The 27,596-nt window shown below is 43.1% G+C and overlaps 1 protein-coding gene across 1 annotated transcript; it reads left to right on the forward strand.

Moving 5' to 3' along the window:
- Positions 1-61: 61 nt before the first annotated feature.
- On the forward strand, positions 62-27,596 carry FAM180A (family with sequence similarity 180 member A; the record flags this gene model as incomplete). Its single annotated transcript, XM_084275946.1, has 3 exons — positions 62-137; positions 26,158-26,258; positions 27,255-27,596. The coding sequence occupies 3 exons, from the start codon at positions 62-64 to the stop codon at positions 27,594-27,596; spliced, it is 519 nt and encodes a 172-aa protein (XP_084132072.1).

Consider the following 27,596-nt stretch of genomic DNA (forward strand, 5'->3'; position numbering starts at 1 on the left):
AAAGGAGGTAGGAAATTGCAAAGCTAATATACCGCTAGACATACATACTTTGAAGAGAAGGATGATTTGGAAGATTTTGCTGCTGTTGCTGTTCTATTACAGTGCTTATGCCACTGTGACCCACAGATGGAGCAGAGGTAAGATTTAAACATGAAAATACTATTTGAGAAAAACTTTGAGCTTGTAGATTTGGTCTGAAATTATATTTCATTATACATACATATATATATATATATATATATACACACAATTTGTCCCTCCCAACTCTGGAATTCTTTTTCTCCATTAAACAGGTCAGCTAAATAATTCTATAGAAAAATAGAAACATACACATGCATAAGTTCATAAATGTAAAATGATATATGTATTCTATTATACTACAGATATATATATGTAAAATATCCCAAGAACCAAAAATACATTCTTTTCTCACTTTTTCCTTGCTCTTTTCTTCTTCTTTTTCCTTTGCATTAACAAGATTTATAGGTCAGGAAACCTTACAGCAAAAGCCTTTGCAGTCACAGATGGCATAATCTTGTGCTCCACCAGGCAGATACCTGTTAATATTATACACAACATTGTGTTTAATGCATTGTGCAAGGTGCCTAGGAATGCCTACAATCCTATCCTGACAGACTAGCACATACAACAGAGAAAGCTACATGTGGTGTCATCAAGCTTCAGTTGCCAATATGACAATATATAGTTGTGACATACTTGTTTTCAAGTTTTTGACAGTATCATTTGAAATGGTTTGGTACAACTGGACTGCATAGGAGATGCTTTCTTAAGAGATAGTGATGATGTCCTTTCCCTCTTTTTTTATTCTCACTTGTGGTATTTGGCATGGGTTCAGAAGCTGCTGGAAGTGGAGAAAGGAAACACCTCCCAAAAGATTTATTTGGTTCTGGTACTGAAATTCAGAGATATTTAAAGGAACCAGAGTCTGTTAAGAAACCAAGGATTCACATGCCCCCCTCCCCACCCCAATCTCCCATGTCTTCCTTACTATGTCTCATTTCTAGTTTGTTATTTGGGTTTGAGTTTGATTTTGATGGGGAGGTAATGGCTGAATGAAGCAATGAAGAGCTATACAATTCTGCTTAGGCTGTACGAATGCTTAATTGTTCCTTGCAGTTCCTTGCTGTGGGGACTCACTGCCAGGGCATTGAGCTGGGACTCAGAACAGCAGGTTCTTTCCCTAGATTTTCCATCACCTTCTTGGATGATACCTGAATGTACCTCGCTTTTATCTTACTGTTTAATAGAGGTAATGACACCAGTGTTCATCATAAAACATCTTAATTCTGTTGGTAAGAATTTGTTTTTTCTAGGAATGACACATAAAAAAAGGTGAAGAAATCTGAACTAGGTGTGCATATATGAAAACTCCAGCCTTACCTTTTGGATGAATGAGGTCATTTTACCTGTGGGGAAAAAAAAAAGCAAAAAGGGGATTAATTTTCATGAAATAATCACTGTGCAGTTTAAGAATGTTCTTCAGTTATGCTAACATATATCTTAGTTAAACAACACCACCACAACCCTTATAGGAATCCACACAACTATTAAAGTCCTATTTTAATCACCATGAATATTTAAAGGAAAACTTCAGGACGCTATTCTTCCTTATGGGAAAGCAAATTGTTTTCCAGCTGGAAGCTTAAAGCTTGTTTTTGGAGACTTCAGGAGGAACAGATAATTAATTCCCTGTTGTGATAAGGAGTTCAGTGCTCACAAATGTATACAGAGATCTGCTGGGGAGGAAAACAGATTCCTTCTCCACAACTTCTGGGACTATTCAGCTCCAAATACATTTTAGAGGCATGATTCCTTCAACAGCTACTTTAGGTAACCTTAAAGTATCCATGTATCAGCCCAACCAATCCCATCCTAATCTGCAGTATCTAGAGGTCCAAAGCACTGTCCTCATTTTTTAATTCCTTAGGAACCTAAGAGGAAATTTGACTGAGTATGTAGGCATGACACACCCTTCTGCACACTCAGAGCTCTTCCCTCCCTTCACAAACAACTGACTCTTGTCTGGGTTAAGCCTCAATCATTTAAGTCTCATCCAACTCCTGAGCTGAGTTTTGCAATGGAAAACCAAAAGCATCTGGTCTGATGGAAATGAAAGGCAGATCTGCATATCATCTCCATGTTGACTAGTAGCCCAGATTGTTTACAAAACAGTAGGGTCCTGCTCTAATTACCAGCAGTTGTTGTTTGTAGTGGAAGTCAGCATTGGATAAAACAAGGTCTAGTTTGTATTGTTCTTTCAGGTCTAGCTTGTATTGTTCTTTCACAACGGACACTGGGGCATCCTTGGATGCCCAGCCCTTGTAACCAAGTATTTAAACTTTTCCTCAAGAAAAAAAGTTAGGCGTGTGGAAAGATGAACATACTTGTGCTGACCGGCGAGTGGGAACTCCAAACTGCCAATTCCCTTTTCCTTTTGCTTTCACAAGCATCAATAAAGGGAAGGGGGGGGGGGGGGGGGGGGGGGGGAGGAAGCCTTTCTGACAAGGAAACTCAGCACTTTTTTAAAGTACTTTTTTCTCCCTCAGCCATTTCCATTGAAAAATCTCACTAGATCCAGCTATGGACATTGGTCTAGAAGTCACAGGCAAAGCTTGATCCCTAGGATGGACATGTTCAGAATAACAAAGAAAAGATCATGACCAGTGACAAAAGGACGTTTGTCATTATGTCAGGTTTCCTTGAGCCTCTTGTAGGCTTAGCTGTAGGGTACTACCCTCTCAGATTTCGTGAAGCACCTGTCTAGAGGAAAGGGTACTGTTGGGACTATACTGAGTGATATTCCCTGTATGATGGTAGAGGTGAGGTCATATTAATTCTGAAGGTCCCAAAAAAGAATTCCAGATTTTAAGAGATGTTTGGGGTGTTTTTTGGTTTTGTTTGTTTGTTTGTTTGTTTTTTCTGGAGAAACCAAGAAATAAATCCTGTTCTTTAACAACAAAAATAAATTTTAAAAAATCCCATGCAGATGTGGAACAAGACACTCCTTGCCACACAGTTGCTTTCATCAAACTGCTCTGATGAATACCAATACATGAGAGAGCAGAAATTAGCTTCAGACCTGCATAAAAAGAATTGCCTGTTTCCTGAGGAGAAACCCTGTGGCAAACCTTACTAAGACATTTCTGCTCGGCTGGCTGTAGTTTATGTGCTGTAAGGGCTTTCTGACTGAAATAAGATGGCACACGAAGAGTAATGTGCTTGCTGTGTGGTTGCTCAGGGAGCAAAGGTGCAGTAGGATTTCTTGTGGTTGTGGCTTCTTGGGCAGTGGGGAAGCAGCCGCAATGGTAAGTTCGCCCCTCAGTGGCGGCTGGAGGAGGCGTTGGAAAACACAAGGTAAAAGTTTTCACTTACCAGCGAGAAAAGGCTGTATTGGGTGTATTAGAACCACTGAGGTTTTGTGATTTTGGGGAATGGCTGTGCTGTGCCTTTCAGATCTTAAAAGCAGTATTGCAGTTGTATCCAGACCTACTTGGTCCATGTGCATCATTTTGTATGCAGTCTCTAGCACTTGGTGAAAGTCAAATGGTTGTTCCATAACACTGAGGGAATAGTTTGTGTTCCTTAGAGGCTTTCTGCAGAAGGAATTACTTGAAAGAACAGAAGGCCCATCCTCCTTGGTTTCTCAACAATAGTGCAAACTTTTAGTATTCGCTCTAGTGTTGTGGCAACTGAGTTTTAGTTTGATGGAGCAGCTGCTACATAAGCCACTTTTGGAGGCTGCTTCTGCTTGTGAGCTTATCTACAGCAGGCTGGCAGCTCTTGAGTGCCAAGAGAGGGAGGACTATGCAGAGGAGGAAGAGTCTGGCTATTGCCAGGCTCTGGCTATTACAGTTTAACATACTCTGTAATCAGTTTGCCACATACCAGGCTGCTGATGATTGTGCTGTGTGGCAAAGGATGAGTGCCTTGGAAAATTAAGGCACAGCACCCCAACTCTTCTGACCTTGTTTACCTCTCATCCCCCCCTTCCCTCATCTTATAGTGCATCCTTAGAGCCAGGCACTCCCTTTTGAGCAACTTTGGGGTTCCACTGCTGAGAGTAACTATTTTTTGACATTTTTGGCTTGGAAAGCATGGACAAAGGAAATGTGGCCTGAGTGCAGCATGAAATCACAACACAAATGGTCAAACATACATGCATATGTACCCAGCAGGCCTTGAGTATACCAGGGTATAGTTTTGGTTTATTTAGGACATGTTGAGGTATCTAAAGGTCTAATTCAAGGGTAAAAAGAAATTACACTAGCTGGAACAGCTAAAAGGACTTTTAAAAATGCATCATCTGTTTCATTTCCTTTCATTTCCATAAAGATATTTTTATTCAGTTCTTAAGATATGTAGTGCACATAAAACAATGAAAGAAATGAAATGGTCTGAAACAGAGCTAACTTTGTCTAAGCCTGACTGTCTAAAGAATGTTTCTTCTTATGGCTAAAATGCAGTATTTCCATTTCATCTGACTCAGGTGTGATCGGTTGGAAAACTGCTTCAACTGCCCCAACTTCCCTGCTTGTTGGACCCATTCCAATGACACCAGTAGAGCTGCAAAAGGCTCGATCTATCTGCTGCAGAGGTTTTTCCTGCTTACCTCAAGTCTGTTCTAGGTCCTGGGAATGCACAATTGCAGGCTGGAGTCTCCTGGTCCGGGGGGTTATTTGCCCGGAGCAAATTATTAGTTCACCAAGTATCACAACTGTACCTGCAAAGAGAGGGAGGCACTACCTGAAGGGAAGTCCAGGAATGAAATTCAGAGGAATTAGCTTTTCAGCTGGATGAGCTGAAGAAGACAATTTATATATGTATGCCTTTACTTCCTGAAATCTTTTGCAAGAACCTGTATAAGAGATCAGTAGAAATATAAGTCATAGACCTAAACATACATGCTTAAAAAACGAATTGTCCTATCTGTAAGTAGTAGGAAGGAGGCATTAGAAGAATATTTTCTGCCCTTTAAGAAATGAGAAGAAAGCTAAGATACAGTTTCAAGCAGGTCTGGAAAATATTTGAGAATTAATCAACTAAGGTGGTAACTGGCATATCTGTGTGGCACAAAGACGTGTGGGGCAGAGATCACAGACCTAGAGCTGAGGCAGTCTGCATGCCTTGCATGTCACAGGACCACGCAGAGACTCTAATTGGTGTCTCAGCAGAGCGATAGTCACGGGCACGGCACGTGCCCAACGGAATGAGATCTGCCTTTCAACAGGGATCACCTAGTTGGACCCAGTGCCACACTGATACGGTTACACTGCTTCTGTCTCTGACACCTCTGCTCTGTGCTTTTCTGTGTGGTGTGGACATGGCCCTTCTGTTCCTTGTGGCAGATCCCTCAGTCATCAGCAATGGTGGCAGCCTGAAACTATGAAACAAACCATTTTTGCAGGAAGAGCAAGGAGATGACTGAAGAAGGGGCTGAAAATGGATTAGTGATTAGTACCCAGGAAAGCTGCTTGCTATTGCAAATGGTAGCTAAAGTATAACAGGCTCTGAATGGATTTAACCTGCACAGGAGAAGTATCCAGTAGGGTAGGGCTGCAAATGTAATCAAAATCCTTTCTAGCTTGTCCTGATTCCCCAAATGCTCCTTTAGGGGCAGACTTAATTAATTTAACCTGCATGGAGGATAATCCCTGAATCAGAATTCACAATAGATACCTGAAACTGAAAGACATACAAAGGGTGCTTAAAAAAAAATAACATCAAAGTTTATAATCTCTTCTAGGGCAATGATGCTAAACTGTGATAAGATCAGAGGGAGGATAGATTATAGAAGCTTCCACATTTTGGTTTAGATCACAGATGGATATTGTACTCCATAAAAGTAGTCATGCTGCTAGCAGAAAAGATCTAAGTGATTCTGAGGCTCTTTTCACCACAGGAAGCAGCCAAAAAGTGACTAAAGCTTGCAGCTCATACAGTCATAAACTGGTTGACAGAACCAAAAGTTAAAAAGAGAAAGGAGCTAGAAAATTTTGAGGAAATCTGGGTAAGCAATAAGAGGAAGACTTATGAGGTAAAGCTGTTTTGTCTTTGATATGTGCTAAGTGAAGTGAGAACTATAAGCTGAAAGTTTGGACCAGTAGAATCTTCTCAGGGATCCCAGTTCTTTCCCAGTACTGATGACTGGCAAGTCAATTAGACTTCTGCTACCAGTTCGGTGGGGTTTTTTTTTAGGATTCCTGGGTGCTATAACATCGCATGTATCTGTCTCAGCCCCAAGTATACAACTGTCATGGGATCCAGATCACTTCACACAAGGGTCCTCAAGTCCCAACCAAAGCCCAGCTCAGAAGCACCTCCTGCCATTCAAATCCCTCCTTACACTTTCAGATGGAAATATATCCCTTCACCTCACTTTTAACTTTTAACTGCCTCACTGCTCTTAACTCATGCTGTTAAGCTAATGTTCCCTCACAACACTGTTATAAATGAGATAACTCATGTACAGATGCAAAGACTGTAGAGTACACTATGAGTCCTGTCCTGATTATCTTTGACTCGATTTCTGGGCCCAGAGACCCCACCCATACCTGGCATTGTCTGAACACACAGACTAAAAAGATCTTTCCTTCTCCAAAGAACCTGCAGTATGATTAAGGAGGGGAAACATTAGCATCCCCATCCCTTTTCATTGTGAGACAAGGGTAGTTAAGTCACTTGCCCCAGATCTCTTCAGGATGACTGTGTGCCTGCAGTCCTGTGTGCTGTTAACAGTGGTGAATCTTTAAAATTCTGCTTCTGAAGCACAAAGTGCGTTCCTTGTTTTCTTGGAGTAAATCATGACATATTTGGCAGGAGTGTAATGTCTTCTCAGGCAGAAAGAAGTCCTGTCAGAAGCACTGAATTGTACAATGTCATTGAAAGGAAAGTCAGCAGGTCTTAATGAACATCATCAGGCTGCAGAGGCTCTGATTACCCAAATAGTGACAGGCAAGATGTAAATTGCTGAGGTAAAGCACTGAGTGGTGGAGCAATTAACTTTGCGTGCAGTGCCTGCACCCGGGTTCAAAGCAGTGCAGGACCCACAGGGTCAGCCTAGGAACTTGGAGATGAGCACTGATGCTTGCCTGTGTGCACTGCCTGCACCCACCTTGGCTCTGCAAAATCATGTATTCCCTCTACATCTAAATGGCCCTGCTGAAGGGAGCTGCGTCCTCCTGAGATATGAAGCTAACTGGGTACATGGATGAGTATGCAGAAAAATGGGAAGCTGCGTGACCATCTTGAAGTGGGCAAATCAGTCTGTTCCTTGCTTTAACTTTAAAAGCACTGAAATACACAAACTACCAGTACCACTGGAGTCTCTGGTGTTTTAACCCTAGATGGAGGCCAACCAAAGCGGCTCTATCACTCCCCTTTTCTGCTGGAGAGGGGAGAAAATATGTATTGAGAGGCTTAGGAGTCCGAATAAGGACAGGGAGGGATCATTCTGCAATTAACGGCAAGGGCAAAACAGATTCAATGCAGACAAAAAAGAGGAAAAAAGTCCCATCTAATTAATTACACTACACACACACACACAGAGTGAAACCTGAGTAGGATAATGAGAAGTGCCACCCCCCACCCTTCCCTTCTTAGTAGACTTCACTTTAGTCATGATTGGCACAGGGTTGGGGAAATCAGGGCTTCTGTCAGTTCCTCACAAGTTGTCTTCCTTCCTTGTTTTCCCACCCATGGAAGATAGTCCTCCATTAACTTCTCCAACATGCATCATTTCCCATGGGGCTTCAGCTCTTCATCAACTGACCCAGTGTGGGTCATTTCTATAGGGTGCCTTCTCTCAGGCCCAGGCTGCTCCAGCCTAGCTCCCCAAAGAGTCCATGGGCTGCAGGTAGGGTCTCTGCTCCCCATCATCTTCCATGAGCTGCAAGAGGACAACCTGCACCACCATGGTCTTCTCCATGGGCTGCAGGGGGAATCTCTGTCTCTCTGGCACCCGGAGTGCCTCCTCCCCCTCCTTCTTCACTGACCTTGGAGTCTGCACAATTTCTTACATCTTCTCACTTCTTTCTCTGGTGGCAAAAAAACAACCACTTGCATTTTTTCTTCTTCTAAATGTGATTCACAGAGGTGCTATGACAGTCGCTGATGGGCTCAGCCTTGATCAGTGGCAGGTCCGGCCTTGAGCCCAGCTGGTGTTTATTCTCTGGGGCCTGCAGAGAGCTTCTAGCTGCTTCTTGCAGAAGCTGTCCCTGCAGCCCCCCCCTTCACTAGAACCCCACGATGCAAAACCACAACAGAGTCAAAGTGAATTTTTCCACAATCTCAGTCATTCTCTGTAATTTAGTTTCCTGTAGAAACGTTGATCATTGAAAGCTTCCAGCCAAAATTTATGTGTTGGTTAAAGTGTTTTTCAGCAAAATGGCATTGGCATAGGTAGAGCTGAAGCAGGTCAGCTACATGCGTAACTGGTAGTGGGAAACAGAGGAGGGAATGTATGAAAGCATCACAAAAAAAGCAACACACAACTTTGAAGATAAGATGTAAATAGCACTTGTGAGGAGACACACAAGAAAATTCCCTAAGGGGACAGTCAGCTATGGGATTTTCTCTCTCTCTGGAAGGATGGCAAGCCAAGGAAGGGATCTTGTATGCCTCTATTGTCTCTGTGTCTCTCACCACCCCCAGAACCTGTTTTATTTGTCTATTACTATGGCAACTTTATGATATATTCTCCACAGCATAATTGCTCATACAGAGGCATTAAACTAGCCCGAGTCTGCACCTGAAGCCACAGGGCTCCTTTGCTGACTCAGTGGCCAACCCTAAGGTGGTAACATTTTTTATTCCCCTCTAAGGTGCTCAAGGCTGCAGCAAGAAGCCAGTCCCTCTTGTCTCCTTACTGCAGTGCTTGTGTCAGGGCAAGCTCAGAGCTCGGCTTGAGACTAAGAAGAATGTGAGAAGAACAGAGTTAAATAAGCTCCACTATTCCCAGTTTCCACAAACATTCCTTTCCTCTGGTGAAAGTATATACGGGGCCTTTCCTGGCCCAGTTTGCCAGTTCGGTTTGGCAGCTCCCCAGTTCCCCTGAGATCAGCACGCATACCACTCGTCCTCTGGAAATTCCTCCCCGGCCACAGGGAAATAGGTCACCAGCCAGCAGCCAGGCTCCAAATTCACTGAGCCTCTCTCCACTACCAGGTGGGTAGCTGAAAAAAAGTTACTGAGAAAGGGAAAAAAACTTGTTCAAAGCTCAGAGGTTAATCAGGAAGAAACGGGACAGTGGAATGGCAACGTTGTGCTCCAGTCTCATGTTGGAGACCCAAATGTACAAGGTCTTCTTCAATGGCTGGCTGAACACCCTCCTAACCCTTGGCATGGCACTGGGGGAACAGAACACTTTGGTTAGATTTTGCCTAGTTGTGAAGAGAGCAAACTGCACTGGACTGGATGTTAGAATATCAGGATTTTATCATCTCCATCCTTTTGGCAGGTGGTGACATGCCCCACATTGAGCTGATGCTTCTAATATCTTCTCTGTTTTGAAAAGGGTACATACCTTCCAGTCTGGCAGGGCTTATTTGAGCCACAGACAGGGAGGTAAGTGAGGCAAAGGCAGAGATGCTGGGAAAGAATAGAGAAAAAGCCAGAGAAAAAAGTGGAAAATGGAAGTAAGCACTATGAAGGAGAGAAGAGAGGAAGAGAAAGTGTGGGTAGAGAGAAAATGTGATAGCAGTGTATGGGAAAGGTTAAAGCACACATATATGAAGATTAGGGTAGCATTCACCCCCTTGTCAGCATGGTATGAATCCCCACTTGAACTCAGCCTACAGAAGATGTTCATCTGTCACAGCTGGTCTTCATCTTACCCGTCTGTTTCTCAGGCTCACAGGATGGCTGTGTTTCTCTGGAGCTGGCACTGCCTGCTCCTCATGTAAGCAGGGCTTGTGCTTGCTTCTGGACCCCAACAGCCTTTCAGCACACCAGGATATTGAGATACACTCATCTGGGCGATTCACCACTGGTCAGAGTATAAAAGCTAAAGCTACTTCTACTCAATCAGCAATACATCCAGGTGTTTGTGCACATCTGGGTTTTGGGGGTTTTTTTTGCTCCCCTCCCCCTTTGAGCTTTCTAAACTATGTAGGTACAAAAATATCTCTTCCTACTGCCCAAGAAACAGCCTGTTTTATTCCATGGGAGTTGCAAGAAACTCTTTTACAGGGCTATGAAGCTACAGCATTTCCCATTAACACCATAGTAACCATGCCACATCTACCCAAATCCCTGTTTCCCCCATCATCACTCCCTGAAGGAAAGGATCAAGTTCTGCAAGGCCTGTTTCCTCCCTGGTTTTCATAACACTCCCAAGCATGACATTATGTTTTTGTTTATGCCTGTTTCTAAAAAGACACAAAGTAATTGCTTATTGGATTTATTTATTAAATGCAGATTATACGTCTGAGGGAACTGTTTGTGGTTCAAGCCCCCTCCTAAAATAAAAGACATGTAAGGCATGTCTCAGTTTTATTTACCACAATTGTTCACGACCTGGCACTGAACAAACCCCATTTCCAGTTAAACACTACTTGTAGCCATGCTGATGTAGTATAGCATGTGTTAAGTAAAACCGTTCATTTGTCATAGTCATAGCCACTTCTGGTTTTCTGGATTGCCACGCCAGTTTGGCAGAAAGTTTTGGGAGGTAATAAGTCTAATGATAAAAACGTGTCTACTTCTTGTTCTGCTGCTTTCTACGACCAGGGTTTTTTTTAAACGGGGCTCAAAGGGGCTGACCTACTGCGAGTTGCACCAAGCAAATCTAAAGCGCAGTTGGGTCCTCTCAGTGGTACAAGGGTAGAAAAGACCCAAAGTTTTTTGCACACCGGGGTGCCTTATAACAGGACTCAAATGTCATTAGGCTCAAGTGGTGAAGGTCAGTGTGTGACTGCCATGTTGGGCTTTCCAGCAGAAGGAAGACGATAACATGGCTCTGCTTCCACACAGGCTGCCTGGGAGAAGCCAGAGCAAAATAAACAGGCAGCACAACATCTGAGCTCAGGTCAGAGGGAACCAATTTTGATTAATGGACTACAGATACCAGGTTCCTCTGTCAACCAACAAGAACAGCCCAAACCTGCATTCTGGCCCAGGCTTGGGACTTTTACTTGCTTTATCTAACCCTCCTGCCTTCCTGTACCAGATTGATCTCTCACTGTGCCCTGTCTCTCCCTAAAACCAGCCTTGCTGCATGGAGGGAAGACAGCAACTGCTTGGCTGAGGTCTGGGTTAGGCTGCATGCAGCAGATGGAGGGAATCCTTCAGGAGTGCAGGGAGCTGTGAGGGCAATTCAGATGTTTAGCAATGGAATGAGAAAGACAAGGCAGTCAGAAGCTGGCAATCACACAGACTGGGGATGAGTCTTGCCATGACGCTGTATTTCTCATGTTCACAGCAGGGAAATGCTGCAGACTCCAGCTGATGAAGACTGTCTTTAAGCAGTCTGCCTGGTAAATAGCTAAGTGTTAGGAATACCATAAGAAATTGTATTTCCCTAGAAAGACACTCCTTTCCCAGCCAGAAATTGTCTTTAGGGAGCAGGCTGTTGGATATTTGCTGGGAATTTCTGGATGCCCTTCAAAACCTGAATGACTAACTGCATGTGCCACAGACCGTCAATCCAGCACGCATCCGGTTATGTCAGCCCTAATCACTGCGCACACTGCTCACAGCCAGTGTGGTCCAGCTGAGGTGAGCTCCAAGGCTGAATACCATGTACAGATATATCCTCCAACGGAACAAATGGGAACACTTAAGCAAAATATGACTGTCAAGGTAAAGAATTCAGTTTCTGCTTTCACAAGTTTCTCAGTGAGGTAAATGTAACCAACTCATCACATGGCTTAAACACTCTATACCCCTCCCTCATTTCTATTTACATAATAAAAGATGGAACTGTCTGTCCTGTCCAGCTGGCTTTTCAGACCAATTTACGACACAGTCCCCCAAGAGCTTTTCGCTCCTGGTTAAATTCATGATGCCAAACAAGACATAAAAAAGTCTTCATATCTCTGTAACACAGGACGTTCCACCTGGCCATAAGGAAAAACTTCCCTGTGAGGGTGACAGAGCACTGGGACAGGCCACTCAGAGACGTTGTGGAGTCTCCTTCTCTGGAGAGATTCAAAACCCACATGGACACGATCCCGTGCAACCCGCTGTAGGTGATCCTGCTTTGGCGGGGGGGGGGTTGGACTAGATGATCTCCAGAGGTCCCTTCCAATCCCTGCCCTTCTGTGATCTCCCCTGATGCATCTGTCTATGAATGCTGCTGAACCCCATGCTGGACCTCAGCATCCCCTGACCATCTGCCCATTGAGGTGGAAGAGAGCGTTAGTCCTTCTCACTGCAGCGGGGAACCACATATTGTGGTTTACTTTAACTGGTTGCAGACTCCAGTACATTTCCTCATGGGTGCTTTTGTAGATAAAGTGGAGCATGCATTATTTAAACAAAGTTATAAATCACCTCTTGCGTGTCCCTTTCAGAAAATGGAGTGTTCACACCAGCCTCTCTGTAACCCAATGCATTGGGTAACAGTTACTGTCCAAATTGCTCAGCCATGACAAGCTGGTTCACTTTCTGCTTTATCTTTCACTTTCTGATTTCATCGCCAAAGACCAGTAGTAAAAATTCTCCTAATATGACAAAAGGAAGCAATCTGAAGACGATTTAAGATGAAAATTAGTCACATATTCATAACCACATGATTTCTATAAGCATACCTGGGAAATCATAATCACTACCAAGGTGAGGAAGAACTGTCATGAAGAATTACCACATGACGAAGTCTAGTTTTTCAAGGACTGCTTCTCTAGACAGAAGACAGCAGATGTCAGATGGATGAAAAGTTTTTTCATTAGCAGCCTAAAATGACATACCACAGAGTGGGATGCTGGAAAAACTTTTCTGGGGAAAACAACTATAAAAATAAACCAGTTTGCATTAATCCTTCAGATTTCTTCACTATGTTTCCAGTGATGCTGACTGGTCTGCAGTTACCCAGGTCCTCCTTCTTGCCCTTTTTGAAGACTGGAGTAACATCTGCTTTCCTTCAGTCCTCAGGCATCTCTCCCGTTTCCCAGGTCTTAGATAAGATGATGGATAGTGGCCTAGCAATGACTTCCACCACCTCCCTCAGCACCCTTGGGTGCATCCCATCAGGACCCATGGATCTATGGATGTCCAGACGGCTTATTTCATCCCTGACCCCATCTTCATCAACCGAGGCAGACTCATCGTTTATCCTGTCTTCCTCCAGGGCTTCAGCCATCTAAACTCCATCTGGTTTCAGTCAGCAACACACTAGAGGTTTTCACTGGAAATCAAGTCTTCCTTCTTTTCTCAAAAAATATTCTTCCTAAGTTTAGAGCATGAGGTCATTAACATGTTTGCCTTAAACATTTACTTAAGCTATTTTCCTGTAAACCAAATATCTATTTCATAAGTTCAGTTCAAAAGACTCCAGGAGAAGAAAATGTGTGGCAAGGAAGGATAGTACTGTCTCAGATATTCAGGACAAATTGGCAGGGTCCTCTTGGGCTGGGAGCCATTGAGAGATAGCATCCACAGGGGCAGGATCTGCAGCAGCAAAAGATGTTGAGTTTTGAATTTCTATCCCTCTCAGGAGCAACCGTCAGCATTTTGCACCGTTCAGCTTCCACTCCTCAGAAAACTCAATATTCAGGTTATTTTGTTGTCTGTAAGGTTTCTGTAAGCCAGAATTTAACTTTCTTCTCTTTCATCTGATTCCAAGTGTGTCTTTCCCAGCACAAGGCTCTCTGTGACCCAGCTGCCCACAGAGAGGCATCACGGGGCTGGTGGTGCCATCTCAGGTCATCTGAGGACTTCATCCACTGCCTTTAGCAGTGGCAAAGTTCTGGCAGGGTGCTGTGTATCTAATGGTGAATCCAGTTGTGTGTCTGTTTCAGCTTTATTTCCGTGGATTGTGAAACCTGAAAGATCTAGGAACAGTCAGATTTTAGGAAAGCATGAAATAACAAGGACCTGTGGAAAAGTGACAGCTTTGTAAAATGGAAATCCCATATGTGTGTTTGAGGACTGGGGAAAGCAACTATAAAAATAAACTAGTTTGCATTAATCCTTCAGATTTCTTCACTATGTTTCCAGTAATATCACAAAGATTTTCTAGGCCTAACGTTGCATTTGCACACATTGAAATCCACCAATTATTTTTTGTGGATGATTATATTTGAGTTCCTTTGTTTCTCAAACAAAACATCTGTACCAGTCCAGTTTGGAAATATACCTGAATCCATCCTCAGCTCTGAGTTACTTCCTTAGAGTTCTTCTCTTTACCATCACTCCTAGAAAACACATAATCTATTGAAAAGGCATTGCCTCCAGAAATAACACATTCCCCACACGCATCCCCAGAAAGGACCCAGTAACCCCCTACTTTTCATTTGTTGAGCAAGGCTGATTTCTACACTTTCTCTACCCAGCACATATTCATGTCATTAAGAAAAACAGCAGCAGGTGCAGTGACATTTGGAGCTCGATGAACAGCTGGAAAGGCAGCTGGTGTTTCCCTGGTTTTGAAGAAGTAGTGAAATCCCAGAGCAGAAGAAGCAGAAAACTAGCATTTATGTATTCTCCTCCTAACAATTTATTTCAACTCAGATTTGAAGGAAAGGGTGAGACAATTCTGCTTCTTTCTAATCTGAGAGAGAGGAAATGGTCAATAAATATTTATTCCTCCTCTGTTTTGAGCTGTGATATCGATAATTAGTGAGTTTGAGGAATAGCTTGTTTCACATGATTAAAATAATAAATACTTTATTGTCAGTACAGTAACAGTTCCTAGATCCATCATCAGACACCTGAATTTATTTGCTAATTGAATCGATTCACAGAAGGTTTAAGTGAATTTCATCCCATCACTACTTCTGTTTTTATTCACTTCAGTTACAGCTCCACAGTCTCAGTGGGACAGTTCACTGCAAGACAAGCCAATGAGCAATTAACAAGAATCCTTCATTATTTTTCTTAATCTGCAAATCATATAGCCATAGATTTAAAAATCAGGACATCTCTGTATTTTTTCTGTTTGGCCACCTGCACAGAATATAATGCAGTGTCCCGTTCATCTGATCCTGTGCGTTGTGTTACATTAATTCATATGTTCTGAAAAGACTGACAGTTTGAACTGGAAGTCTTCATGAGATGGGAAATCTACTAATTCTCTTGTTAGCATGTTGTAGGGCACTGTCATTCTCCCAGACAAAAAGGGAGGGTAATTTCAAAGAGAGCTTCTAAATCTGCGTAGTACTGGTTGCTTAGAAAAAGCACATGATATTGTTCCTACCCTCTGAGTAGATGTTTTGTGGAAGCTTGTCAATGACAGCTGTTAATACCTGTGGTGAAGACTCTGAGCTGTCAGTTGTGGTACTGAAATAAAATGCCGACTACCCCCTGCCAGGTCTGTGGTTCAAACTGGACCTTTGTTTCCTTTCTCACCATCCAGTCTTGGAATAAGTTTTAGATATTTTTTGTTGGGGGGGTTGGGGGTGGGGGGAGGGCAGGGCAGAGGAATTATGTAAGCAGAGGAAAGTGAAAGTGTTTGGCAGCTGGTTGTCCTGCAGCAGATTCTCACCTCTAGCAGGAGCAATGACTACACTAGTTGAGATGGCCATCCATGGGAAGGAGCCCATGAGGTTAGTGGTTAGATCAAGGGTTTTCAGGTGTAAGGAAGGGCTTTTCATCTTTCCTAGCCAGTACTGATATCCATCCTTGTCTGAGAACTGGAGTCATCACCAAATGTCCTAAGAGCAGTCGGACCACTCTTGCCTGGGGAGTTTCTCATATGTAGGAACACTGCTTATGTAGCAGCTGTCATGGGGAGTGAGGCAGCTAAAATGTACCACTTTTTGTTTGTTTGTTTGCTTTTTGCCTTCATTCATGACCAGATAGATCCCTGGCTTGGTTCACTGTGTGACTACAGAATGTGGTGTTTGTCCAAAGGGAAAGCAGGAGAGCCTGACTGTGGCCAGACTGGTAGCTGCAGCTGTAATTAGGTCAGCCTCAGCAAGCCATAGCTACTCTGTCACCTTTGCCTTCCAGGAAACCAAGAAAGCCCAACCGAAGAAGAAAGTACAACAAAGGGTAAAATGGCCATTCTGGACTCCTGGACTCCTGTGTGCTCTGCGTCTCGGCTCTGTGTAAATACGTACCTGGGAGGTGGCACAGGGCTCAAGCCCACCCCTTTGGGCTCTGTGATACTAATAGAAAAAGGGCAGAGAACTGGAGAGAGAGAGTTTTGATTCTGAAGGGCTTATCTTTCAGAGCAGCGATAGCATGATGCACAGAGCTCTGGGAGCCGCTGCAGTCCTTTCCCACAAAACAAAGCTCTGTTTTCCATTGCTCCTGCTCTGCTATTCAACAGGAGACTCACCCCATTCGCTCCGTTCCTGGGGTCCTTCCTCATGGCCCAGCATTAGAACACCTGCACCTGTCTGTGTATCTTCCCTCCCTCTCTCCCTCCCTTCCTTCTCCGCTCCTTCCTGGGAGAAATGAAAGTCGATTGGATCATCATTACATCCTTTCAGTTGTAAGAAGCATTTTTCACATGTGTTTTATTGAATTGCTATGTGCCTTACCCTTACACAAGGGCTTTTGTGAGCAATAGAGAAGGAGAGGTGACCCTGCAATGGAGACAGGGATATAAAGTGCAGGTTCATTTCACAACTCTGCCTGAAATTTCCTGTGTTATCAAAACTGCTTGTATTAAACCTGTGGAATAGGATTGATACCTCCTTTCTTTATTGCTGCTCTTCACTCATGTGGTGTTCACCATATCCTATCCTCAGGCCTCAGTAACATGCCAGCAAGCTGAAGGGTAACAATATATTTCACTTACTTCTTTCCTTCAGTTTCCCTGCATGCATTTTTTTTCTTCATGCCTTCTTCAACAACATTACTCCAGCATGCCAGTCCTCTCTTTGCTAAGAGCACTTTTTTTTGGTGAGCATAAATAATTTCACTTGAGGACCCCCCCTCCTTCTGACCAAGGGAAGAGTAAATAACACAGCATAATGTTGCTCCAGCCTAGAACAGGTGAAAAGGCTGTGCACTGGGAATTCCATCTGAGGGAACAAATTCTCAGGCCATTTTAGTTGGCTAATGCTAGTCATATCTTTGAAACCATCTTACTGAAGTCATAAAAGAAAAAATATCCTCCACCTCTCACAAACAGGCTCAGGTGCACCATTTCACAGAATCACAGAACATTAGTAATTGGAAGAGACCTCAAAAGATCATTCCCTTCTCTAGTGATACCCATTTCTGTGAACAAGAGGTTTTGGTCTTTCTAATATACCTTTGTGTTTCTTACTCATGCAAGTAGTTAGAAAGTCTGTTGCTACTCAAGCTTTTATATAGAAACTCTGTTGTGCAATAATGAAATATAACACATCTCAAGACACTTAGGAAGGGCAGAAGAGTAGGTCAGAGTGCTTTCTGGTTTATGGATCTGAGGCACACTTCCAGAATATGTGTGATTCTTAGAAAGGAGATAAATTAGTAAAAGGTAATTTAGGAAAAACTGGTTATGTCATCAACTGATGAATTGAATATAATCTGTTATTAATTCTAAGTGTTACCAGCTTTTGTAGGGAGATCTAATTCCTACACCCTTATTGACAAAACCCAGACTTAAAAGATGGATATGGTTATTTTTTTAACAATTCTCTTTATAACTAAAGAAGAAACAGATGTCTATTCTCACTTTCAGCCAATAGGCAGGAATAGAGACCATTGCAGCTATTAATTTTAATCTTAGGACTAAGATAGCAAGGATATGAAGCTGAAAGTAAAAAGAAGTAAATTCTCTTGGTAGCTGCTTTTAAAAATGTGCTGGTTCGTGTTGATTTGTAATTAAAATGTCTTCTCCATCTCATTGCTGCGTTCTCCTAAGGGGCATTGGGATTTAATCTCCCAATAATGGAGATTTAAATGTATTAAAGCCGGAATGCACAAGCCTTTGCATTGTACTTGTTGTCATGGGAGCTACTTATGTGAGGAACTGCAATTCCAGATAGAAGTTTCATGAGGTAGCCTGCAGCACTGCACCATTTTGGTATTTTCTTTTCCTTGTGTCTCTAGGTTTTTCTGCATTCTTCCCTTGTTTCTATTCTACTTACTCTTCCTCCAGCTTCCCACTCTTTCCAAGTCACCTGTTCTAGCCGAAAGTGTTGGATCATTTCTGACACAGCAGTTCGATAGGGGGAAGACAAAGCGTCGATAAGTGCGGAGCCAATATGCCTAAGCAGACTATGTTGCTGGGCTGCCTAGGTTCTGCCCTGGCAGTGATTGCAGGCCCAGGGCAGTGTAAACACCTTGCAGATGATGAACATACATCCTTCTGGGGAAGAGAAAACGGCAGGGCAAGAAGTAAATACGGATGGGAAGATATCACATAAAACCTGTCCATTCATTTGATGATCAGAGGGTTGGAGCACCTCCCCTACCAGGACAGGCTGAGAGATATGGGGCTATTCATCCTGGAGAAGAGAAGGGACACCTTATAACCTTCTTGCAGTACCTGAAGGGGCCTACAGGAGGGCTGGAGAAGGACTGTTTGTAAGGGCATGTAGCGACAGGACAAGGGGTAATGGCTATAAACTGGAAAAGGAGAGGTTTTGGCTAGATGTTAGAAAGAAATTTTTCAGTGTGAGGGTAAAGCCCTGGCACAGATTGCCCAAAGAAGCTGCGGCTGCCCCCTCCCTGGTGGTGTTCAAGGCCAGGCTGGATGGGGCTTTGGGCAACCTGGTGTAGTGGAGGGTGCCCCTGCCCATGACATGGGGATTGGAACTAGATCTCTGAGGTCCCTTCCAACCCAAACCAGTCTGAAATTCTATGATTCTATCATTTATTAACACTGCACTTATTTGATTTACATTGCTACTTTTGCTGCCCACCACACACCTCTCATAGACCAACAGCACTTCACACCTGCTTCTGGTACCAAGATCTTCTCTAGGCACAAAGTGTAGGGCAGGAAAATATTTAGAGATTTTGATTGACTGCAGGATGGTAAGGACAGGTATTTCACAGTAAGCCTAGGCAGTAAATTTCGGATAGTGAATCGCTATTCTAGTGAGGAAGCAACTCTGCATAAGGACACACCTTATTGATTAATCTGGCAGAAATAGAACTCTTTACATATAAACTATACTTCTGATCTGATTGTAAACCCTCATAAGGTGATCAAAGATGAACAGAAAACAAAAAGCCTTTATCAAGGGTATGCAAACTTTGAGACTCATGTCCTCTTTTCTTCTGCAGTGCTCGATCAAGGAGAAATGTAGATACCGACATTAAAATGATGCCTCCCGTACACTGTTAAAGAAAATCCTCTTGTGAGTGTATCAGGCATTTGCCCTAAGACCCAAAGCAACAATGACTTCAGGAAACTGCCCAGCAGTCTCTGGGCACTCATAATTTTTGCATGGCATTATGATGGCTGCTGTCTCTGTCCGTACAATCACCTTGTGGGCAGTGCTGTGTTAATATGCTTTGGCAAATGCTTGAATTAATCTCAAAGAATCATCTTCATCTTTCAAAGAAGTCAGTGCTAGTGAGAAAACCCTGTTATCAGGTTATCAACAAATATCTTCTCTTGACAGAAGCCCCTGTGCTGAGATCCATTTAGTGCAAATTCCAGGCAGGTTAGAGAAAAATGTCATGACAGAAAGAAAATTTCCAGCTCACTAGTGGAAACAGTGTATGCTGCAGGCTGACTAACAGCAAGCTTAAAAGGGTTATGCACCTGGCCCAGGAGATGGTTTTCTTGACTCTTGCAGAAGCTTGCCATAAAAAATAGGCTGAGCATGGTCACAGATTTTTTTTTGTATTTGCTTTTCTAGCCATGTGATATTTAGGCCCGGAAAAAACTCACACCACTGGAGTATAATTAAAATGCTCTGTTTCTCCAGGCTTGTTACAGTCCAGAACAAAACAGCATTAGCCAATGAATTGGGAAAAAAAAAAGGATTTTTACATACTTTGCCATGCTTTCATGAACAATCATAGAAACATAGAATTGTCTTGGTTGGAAGGGTCCCTTTACATCATCAAGTCCAACCATCATCCTAACCTGCTATCCACTACTAAACCATGTCCCTCCACACCACATCTAGCCTCCAGGGATGGAGACTCCACCACTTCCCTGGGCAGCCTGTTCCAATGTCCAACAAGCCTCTCTGTGAAGAAGTATTTCCTAATATCCAATCCAAACCTCGCCTGGTGTAACTTGATGCCATTTCCTTTTGTCCCCTCCACAACCTCCTTTCCCGTAGTTATAGAGAACAATTAGGTCTTCCCTCAACATCCTTTTCTCCAGACTAAACAACCCCAGTTCCCTCCACTGCTCCTCATAACATTTATTCTCCATTTATTTATTCTATAAAGCTCTGTATTTTCTTTCATGTAAGGGACAGTATTTATATTTTTATTTGTATTTGTTTTCATGTACAAATGTACTCACAACACTGAACAACTATTTTGTAGTAATCACTTTTATTCCCTGTTTTACCAGTAAGATACAACTGAATAGGGAGAGATTGCTGTCATTATAATTTGGGATGCATTAACTTCTGTCTATTGGGGTCTCAGAGTCCTGACTTCCAAAGCTTTGGGCAGGAAAGGGAAACTTTTACTGTGAGGGAACAAGCTGGATGCACCAATGGATGGTTGTGAGCTTGTGGTGAAAATACAGTTGTGGTGGCCTGGGAGGATATGGTTTTGCAGAGCCTTATTAATCCCCGTTACAACTGCTGGCAAGCACATAAAGGAGTTCCTGTCACTCAACAGGAACGCTGTGTTTCGCACTTCCGGAAAAAGTGGACCGGTCCCAGGAAGACAGTGATGCCCAAAGAAATTATTTTCATTGCTTTCTTTAGAGTCAAGCCCTTTTAATCTAAAACAGGAGGACACAATGGGCAGCTTCCTGACTCAATTTGGCTTATAGGACAACTCCAGCTGGGCCACTGCCTTTCCTACACCAACGGGTGACTCCCCTTTGCTCTGCTTGCAGGGAGTCAGGAGTTTTGGCCCACAGGTCCTTCCACAGTTTTGCTGTGTTCATGTCCTGGAGCACTGGAGAGCTTATGTGCTTTGGAGTGATGTCCTGCACCGAGACTGATTCATGCTGTTGGCTTCATACCTTTTCATAGGAGAAGAAAAAGGCATCGATGATGCACAAATATTTGAGCACTGCTGCAACTATGCTCTGTACTTATTGAGCAAACACAGCACAAGCAGCAATTGGGAAATAATGAGCAGGAGTGTGCACTGGAAAGCAAAACCAAACATCTGTACCGTCACCAGTGAAACTGCATGGAAAACCTGGGAGACGATCACCAGTATCTATCACATGACTAACAAGGTCCTGAAAATTCTGGCACAGTTCTTAGAAAAGATGAAAGCATATTTAAAATAAAGCTATCATTGGCCTCCAATGTGCCATTATGTTTAAACTGTAAAGAATTTCTAAGCTGTCATGAGCAAAGTAGGTAGAACCAGGCCATCAAGTTGGTAAACACTTCTGCAACTTTCATTTGAAAAGCAAAGTAGTCTTTAAGAGAACCGGAGTTGAGTCAAGAGAGCTGTAGGAGACTGGACAAACTCTGGCAGTGAGCAGTGCAGGAACCAGGGACTCTACACCACATTTTGGTGTTCACTTTTAGCTACTATTAAGACTAGACTTGTTTGCTGCCCACCATCTTTGGCTATAAGTGGTGGTGTGCTCCAGGGCACAGGATGAGGCTGTTTGGGTTGGGTAGGTGGGTTTGAAGTGGATGGCTGCACCCAGGCACACAGCCCCCATCCACTTTCAGCCCTGAGACCTCAGTGGGCAATGAGGGAGGTCGCATCAGGGAACACTCTGATGCCCCTCTGAAAAAAGGATTTGAGTCTGGTAGCACACAGTAAATCTTTTCAATATGAATGACCTAACCCTTATTTTTCCTACTGCATCTACGTGGATGATAAGCTTTTTGTTATGTGACTGTTCAGCCCTTAGGAGAGGAGCATTCACATCTCAGCTGGAGGTGTCTCGACACATTTGTGAGAGAAGTAAAAACAATAAATCAATACGAGTCTCTCCACTGACTTCAGAGATCACTGAGTTGGACTTTCTCTGTCAATACTGATTAGAGATCTCTCCTCCTCAGACATTCACAGCTGCTGCCATTGAAATGAATTGGCTGTAACAACACCATAAAATAACACACATTGCTCTGCATCTTCCTATGAAATAATTGCTTGATAACTTTACAGGGAACTCCCTTGGGGAAGGAAATAGTAAAGAGGCAGTATGTCACAGTAATACTCATCTGTTGGTCTTTGATACTGCCTAGCTAACTCATGTCAGAGATAGAAGTAAATGCAGGAAGAAATAAAGTCAGCAAAAAAGTTTTAAGTGGAATTTTTTATCACTAAATGCAGAAACTGGCTGCAAGTCTTCCTCTATCTCAGCTTTTGTGCTTAACTTGGATGTGTGTTAAGTAAGTATAATGAAAATTGGAGAGTGTTTGCTCTAAATGTTCATACAATCTTGAAGGTAATTGAGAATTCATGGAGAGGACTGTATAGGGAGTGATGGTAGAAGGATTTGACTTCTGTGCAGGAAGAGGAAGAAAGGGGAGGACTGAAATAAAATGTAGATCAGGAAAATCAGATCACCATGACAAATACAAATGAGCTTTGAAATAGTTTCTGAGTAGAGTCTGTAAGAACTGTAATGAAGTTTGATATGTTTTGGGAACAAGATAATAAGATCAGGGAGTCAGTGCTAGCTTGGTCCCCACAGAGGATGGTATGCTTCTGCTTTGCATGCAAAGTTCTTTCTAACAACAGAGCAGCTCAGGCTCTTATCCCTTTGAAATTCCTAACCTAATCCATGTCATACTAGGAACTGTAGAAAAACCCAGCTGCTTTCTGAGGTGCTAACTGTGATTCACCAAGTGGGTCAGTACTAAATTGATTATAGGGTCTTTTATTTTTGTCCAAGTCCTTCACTGATGCTTTTCTGGGTGAGCAGTGATGGGCTGAATCTGATGACTCCTAGCTCAGCTCCATGGTAGGAATCTATATTTGGCCTGTAAGTTAAAGCGACCTGTGTCATCAGAATAATCATGACAGCACTGAAAACAGGTGCCACAGACACCTTTTCCATGGCTCAGGGATTATTTGAGATGTAAACCATCTGTGTATGTAGAGGTACTCTGCACTCTGAGGCTGTTTCCACTGAAAGGGCATCAAAAACAGATAAAAATGAATCGTCATCATTATGGATTGGATTTCTGCCAGCTGCTTACTAATTAGAATTTTAATTGTCCGGTAATAAAAGTTTTAATTACTCAACAATTAGTACTTCAAGTTTGAAGTGCTTCACATGCACTTGATTGTCTTCTTCAGTTGCCAAGAGCAAAAGATGGAATAGCTCCAGTGTATCTTAGCAAAGCTCTGAGCGAGGAGGGTGAACGTCAGCAATGGAGCAGCACCAGAAAATGGGTACATCCCCAGGTGCCAGAGCAGAACATGTAGGCAGCTTGTGTCCTTCTCTAAGCTCAGGACCTCCTCAGCTGGGGCAGACAAGATTCTCAGGTAGGGAAAGGCTATTGCAGAAACCAAGTCCTTTTCAACACCTCTGTTCTTTTACTTGGTGCGTTTGTTCCTTCAGGCTTTTAGTCACATATACTTCTTGGTTATTTGGCTATTTAAAGAATTTTTGGTTTAAACAAACTGTTTGGTTATTTAAACAAGTTTTAATCCAAACTCATATGGATCCAACAGGAAGCACTTGGCTCTGTAGTTTTCTTAGCAAAATGCCTGAAAACCATAGCTGAAGGATGCACTTAAAGTTAGTAGTATTCAATTACAGCATATTTATTGCAATTCAACAAACTATTTTACCTGTATCATATTCCCTAGCTAATTCAAGGCCAAAATAACCTTTGCTGGATCAAGCATGAATTACTTCATATCTAGAATTATCCCAATTAATTTTCCTTATGCTGGATAGTAAAGGTCCTAATTAACACAGTCTCTGAGGGCCTGATTTCTTTCTCCTTGTGATACTTGAACTTAAATATCATTAACAATTCAAACTTTAACAAAGTCAATAGTTGGCAACAGCCCAGCAAACAAGACTGGATGTAGGCTTCAGAGCTGATGCCTTTCTAAAGGTGGGGGATATTTTTTTTAACCTAAAGATCAACATCTATATTATAGAATCACAGAATCATAGAATGCTTTGGGTTGGAAGGAACCTTAGAGATCATCTTGTTCCAATCACTTGCCGTGAGCAGGGACACCTCTCGCTAGACCAGATTGCCCAAAGCCCCATCCAGCCTGGCCTTGAACATTTCCAGGGAGGGGGCATCCACAACATCCCTGGGAAACACGTGCCAGGGCCTCACCACCCTCATAGTGGAAAACTTCCTTATATCTAATCTAAACCTTCCCTCTTCCAGTTTATAGCCATCACCCCTCATCCTATCATTACATGCCTTTGTAAAAAGTTCTTCCCCAGCTTTTCTATAGGTCCCCTTCAGGTACTGGAAGGCTGCTACGAGGTCTCCCCTAAGTCTTCTCTTCTCCAGGCTGAATAACCCCAACTCTCTCAGCCTGTCCTCAGAGGACAGGTGTTCTAGCCCTCTGATCATCTTTGTGGACCTCCTCTGCACCTGCTCCAACAGCTCCATGTCCTTCTTATGTTGGGGGCCTCATAGCTGGACACAGGAGTCCAGGTGGGGTCTCATGAAAGCAAAGTAGAGGGGCAGAATCACCTCCCTCAACCTGCTGGCTACACTTCTCTTGATGCAGCCCAGGTTCTGATTAGCCTCTTGGTCTGCAAGAGCTCATTCCTGGCTCATGTTGAGTTTTTCATCAATGGACACCCCCACATCCTTCTCATCAGGGCTGCTCTCAATCCATTCTCACCCAACCTGTAGTGTTTGGGATTGTGCCAGCCCAGATGCAGGGCCTTGCACTTGGTTTTGTTGAACTTCATGTGGTTGGTATGGGCCCACTTCTCAAGCCTGTCCAGGTCTCTCTGGATGGAACCCCTTCCCTCTAGTGTGTTGACTGCACCACTCAGTTTGGTGTCATATACATATATTATATGACATGTACATATCATATACATATAAGATTAATAAACACATGTTTTTTTCCCTCTTCTCTGAAAGGAACTTACACCTTTTAATAGTACCTAGTTACCTGGTTAGTAACCTGGCTAGTGGCTCAAAGAATTTAGGTGGTCTGCAATGTAGCATCAGATACTTTCTATACTCTGGACTGCACAAGTAGAGCATCTACAAATGCTCTACTTCACCAGGGTGCTGATTTCAGGGGCTATGTGTGTATTTTCTGTCTCCTTTCCCTGACACAATATCTGTAGCACCCTTTACAGTGCTGAATAAATACCTGACCATAGCAGTCTTTGTTGATTTTAGCTATAACACTGTAAAGTATTCAAGTCATATTGATTGAGATTCAGCTCATTGAATGCAGCTGTCTTGTCCAAGCTGGCAACAAGCTCAATAAATAGACATAGGCGTCTCCAAAAGGGAGACACTCCCTCCAGACAGGTATGCCAGGACAGATTAGACAATCTACTCTCTGGAGGAGCTGTCTTTATCAACTAAGGAGAGATCAACTTTTAGACAGCTGAAACCAGGGCAAATGAAGGATCTTAGAACTGTCAGTAAAACAATGGCCTAAAGAAACCAGGGGTGTTGCAGGTCTGTACTGATTTCTCCTTGCAGAGACAGAAGTACATGTATTTCAGACAATGTTGATGTTGCGGTTATCATAATGGTTCTTACACTGTGGCTTCACCTCAGAGTGCCAGGCTTGGCACTTTAAATCACTCTGTACTGGACACTGTATAGATACAGGCAAACAGCTAACTTCCTTCCCTAGTAGATACAGGCAAAGCAGCCCAAGCCACTTATTTTAAGTGAGAAGTCATACAGTACATTGAGTCTCTGCAACAGACAGTTCTGTGGTTGAATTTGCTGCTAAAAAGTTTGCCTCTTTTGTTTGCCACCTTATGGAACCTCTCTTTTCCCATTTATTGTTTTCCAGCTATGCTTTTCCCAACTGCTCAGAGAATCAAGAGGTCTTCAGCTGCCTTCCTTAACCCAGTACTACAAAACTCACTGGAAGATGTGGTCCTGCTTTATGAGGTTCAGTATACCTTAAGTACCTTAAGCCCTAACCAAGACTGGGGTTACTCTTCATGCTGGTGTTATACTTTATCTGCCTACATGTCACTTTTATCCAGGCCAGCAGTAAAACCATTGCTCATGATGTAACAGCTCACCACAAAGGAGGGACCAGGCATATCTATGAAAAACTCACCTCTTTCAGCACTTAAATAGGCAGCAGTTCCCTGCAGCACCTCAAATGTGGGTTCAAGGTCACTGATGGGTAAAAGGAAAACCAGAGCAAATGGCTTTTCACTGAAAGTAACTTTCTTCCACAACAGTTTCATATTAAAGACACAATGCATTTAAATTCTTTGGTCTAAGTCTCCGTCCCAAATTATTTATTCAAAACGTTAAAGCCATGAGTATCAGTCATTGCAAAGTAACCTCAAGAGCATGACTGCTTCACTTCAGAATGGTTCAGGTTCCCTCTTTCACAGCAGTAGAGACTGCAGATGTAATGCACAGTCAGGAACAGTGCCATACAATTAGCTAAGAGAAGATGGCCCACCTGAAGAACATGCATGTGCCAACTCTATCCCACACCTTCAGAAACCAGGAATAAATGTCCAAAACTGAGGTGATGAGCTGGAAAGTCACCGCTGTGCTATCTCACACAGAGCTGAACCATCACTATTGCCCATGGCAGGGTAAACAGCATTTCCCAGCTGTGCTCCTGTCTCTACTCTAATCCCAATGTGACACCAGCAGCAACCCAGGCCTGTTCTGTACAACAGATTACCTGCTTTTGCCTTTTCCTCTCTCCTTTCCCCAAAGCCTGTCCCTAATTTTCCCGAGTAGGTAATGCAGGAGTCCAACATACTTTCTGGTCTGCCCCAACTCTATCCAGTGTCATGAGAGTTTTTTCTCCATTTGACCTAAGTAAAGACCTAAGGACATTGTTAACTCATGTTTACTCTGCCTAGAGTCTCTTGGAGAAGATAAATAGCTTTCTGTGTTCTGATTTTGTACCAGTTTCTTCTAGCTGAGCTTGACATTGACAAAGTTCAGAGGATCTCCATCAAGGATGAGGAGCTTGCTTCATTGAGGAAGGCTGCCAAGTTTGACATCATCTGCAATGAGATTATCCCCAAAAGCATCACAGAGATCCGCAGGCTGAGTAGCAGGCTGTCTTCCTACCCACGGGTCCTCAAGAAAGAAGACTTTGAAAGGACAGTGCTGACCATGGTCTACACAGCCTACAGGGTTGCTCAGTCCCAGGGGCACCAGAAAGACATTTGGGCTGAATCCTTTGTCAATCTTTACAAAGCACTGAAGCATGACTTGATGTTCCCATACAGTGGAGAGCCATCATAG

This window comes from Gallinula chloropus, assembly GCF_964237585.1.
Source record: "Gallinula chloropus genome assembly, chromosome: 1".
Taxonomy (NCBI): domain Eukaryota; kingdom Metazoa; phylum Chordata; class Aves; order Gruiformes; family Rallidae; genus Gallinula; species Gallinula chloropus.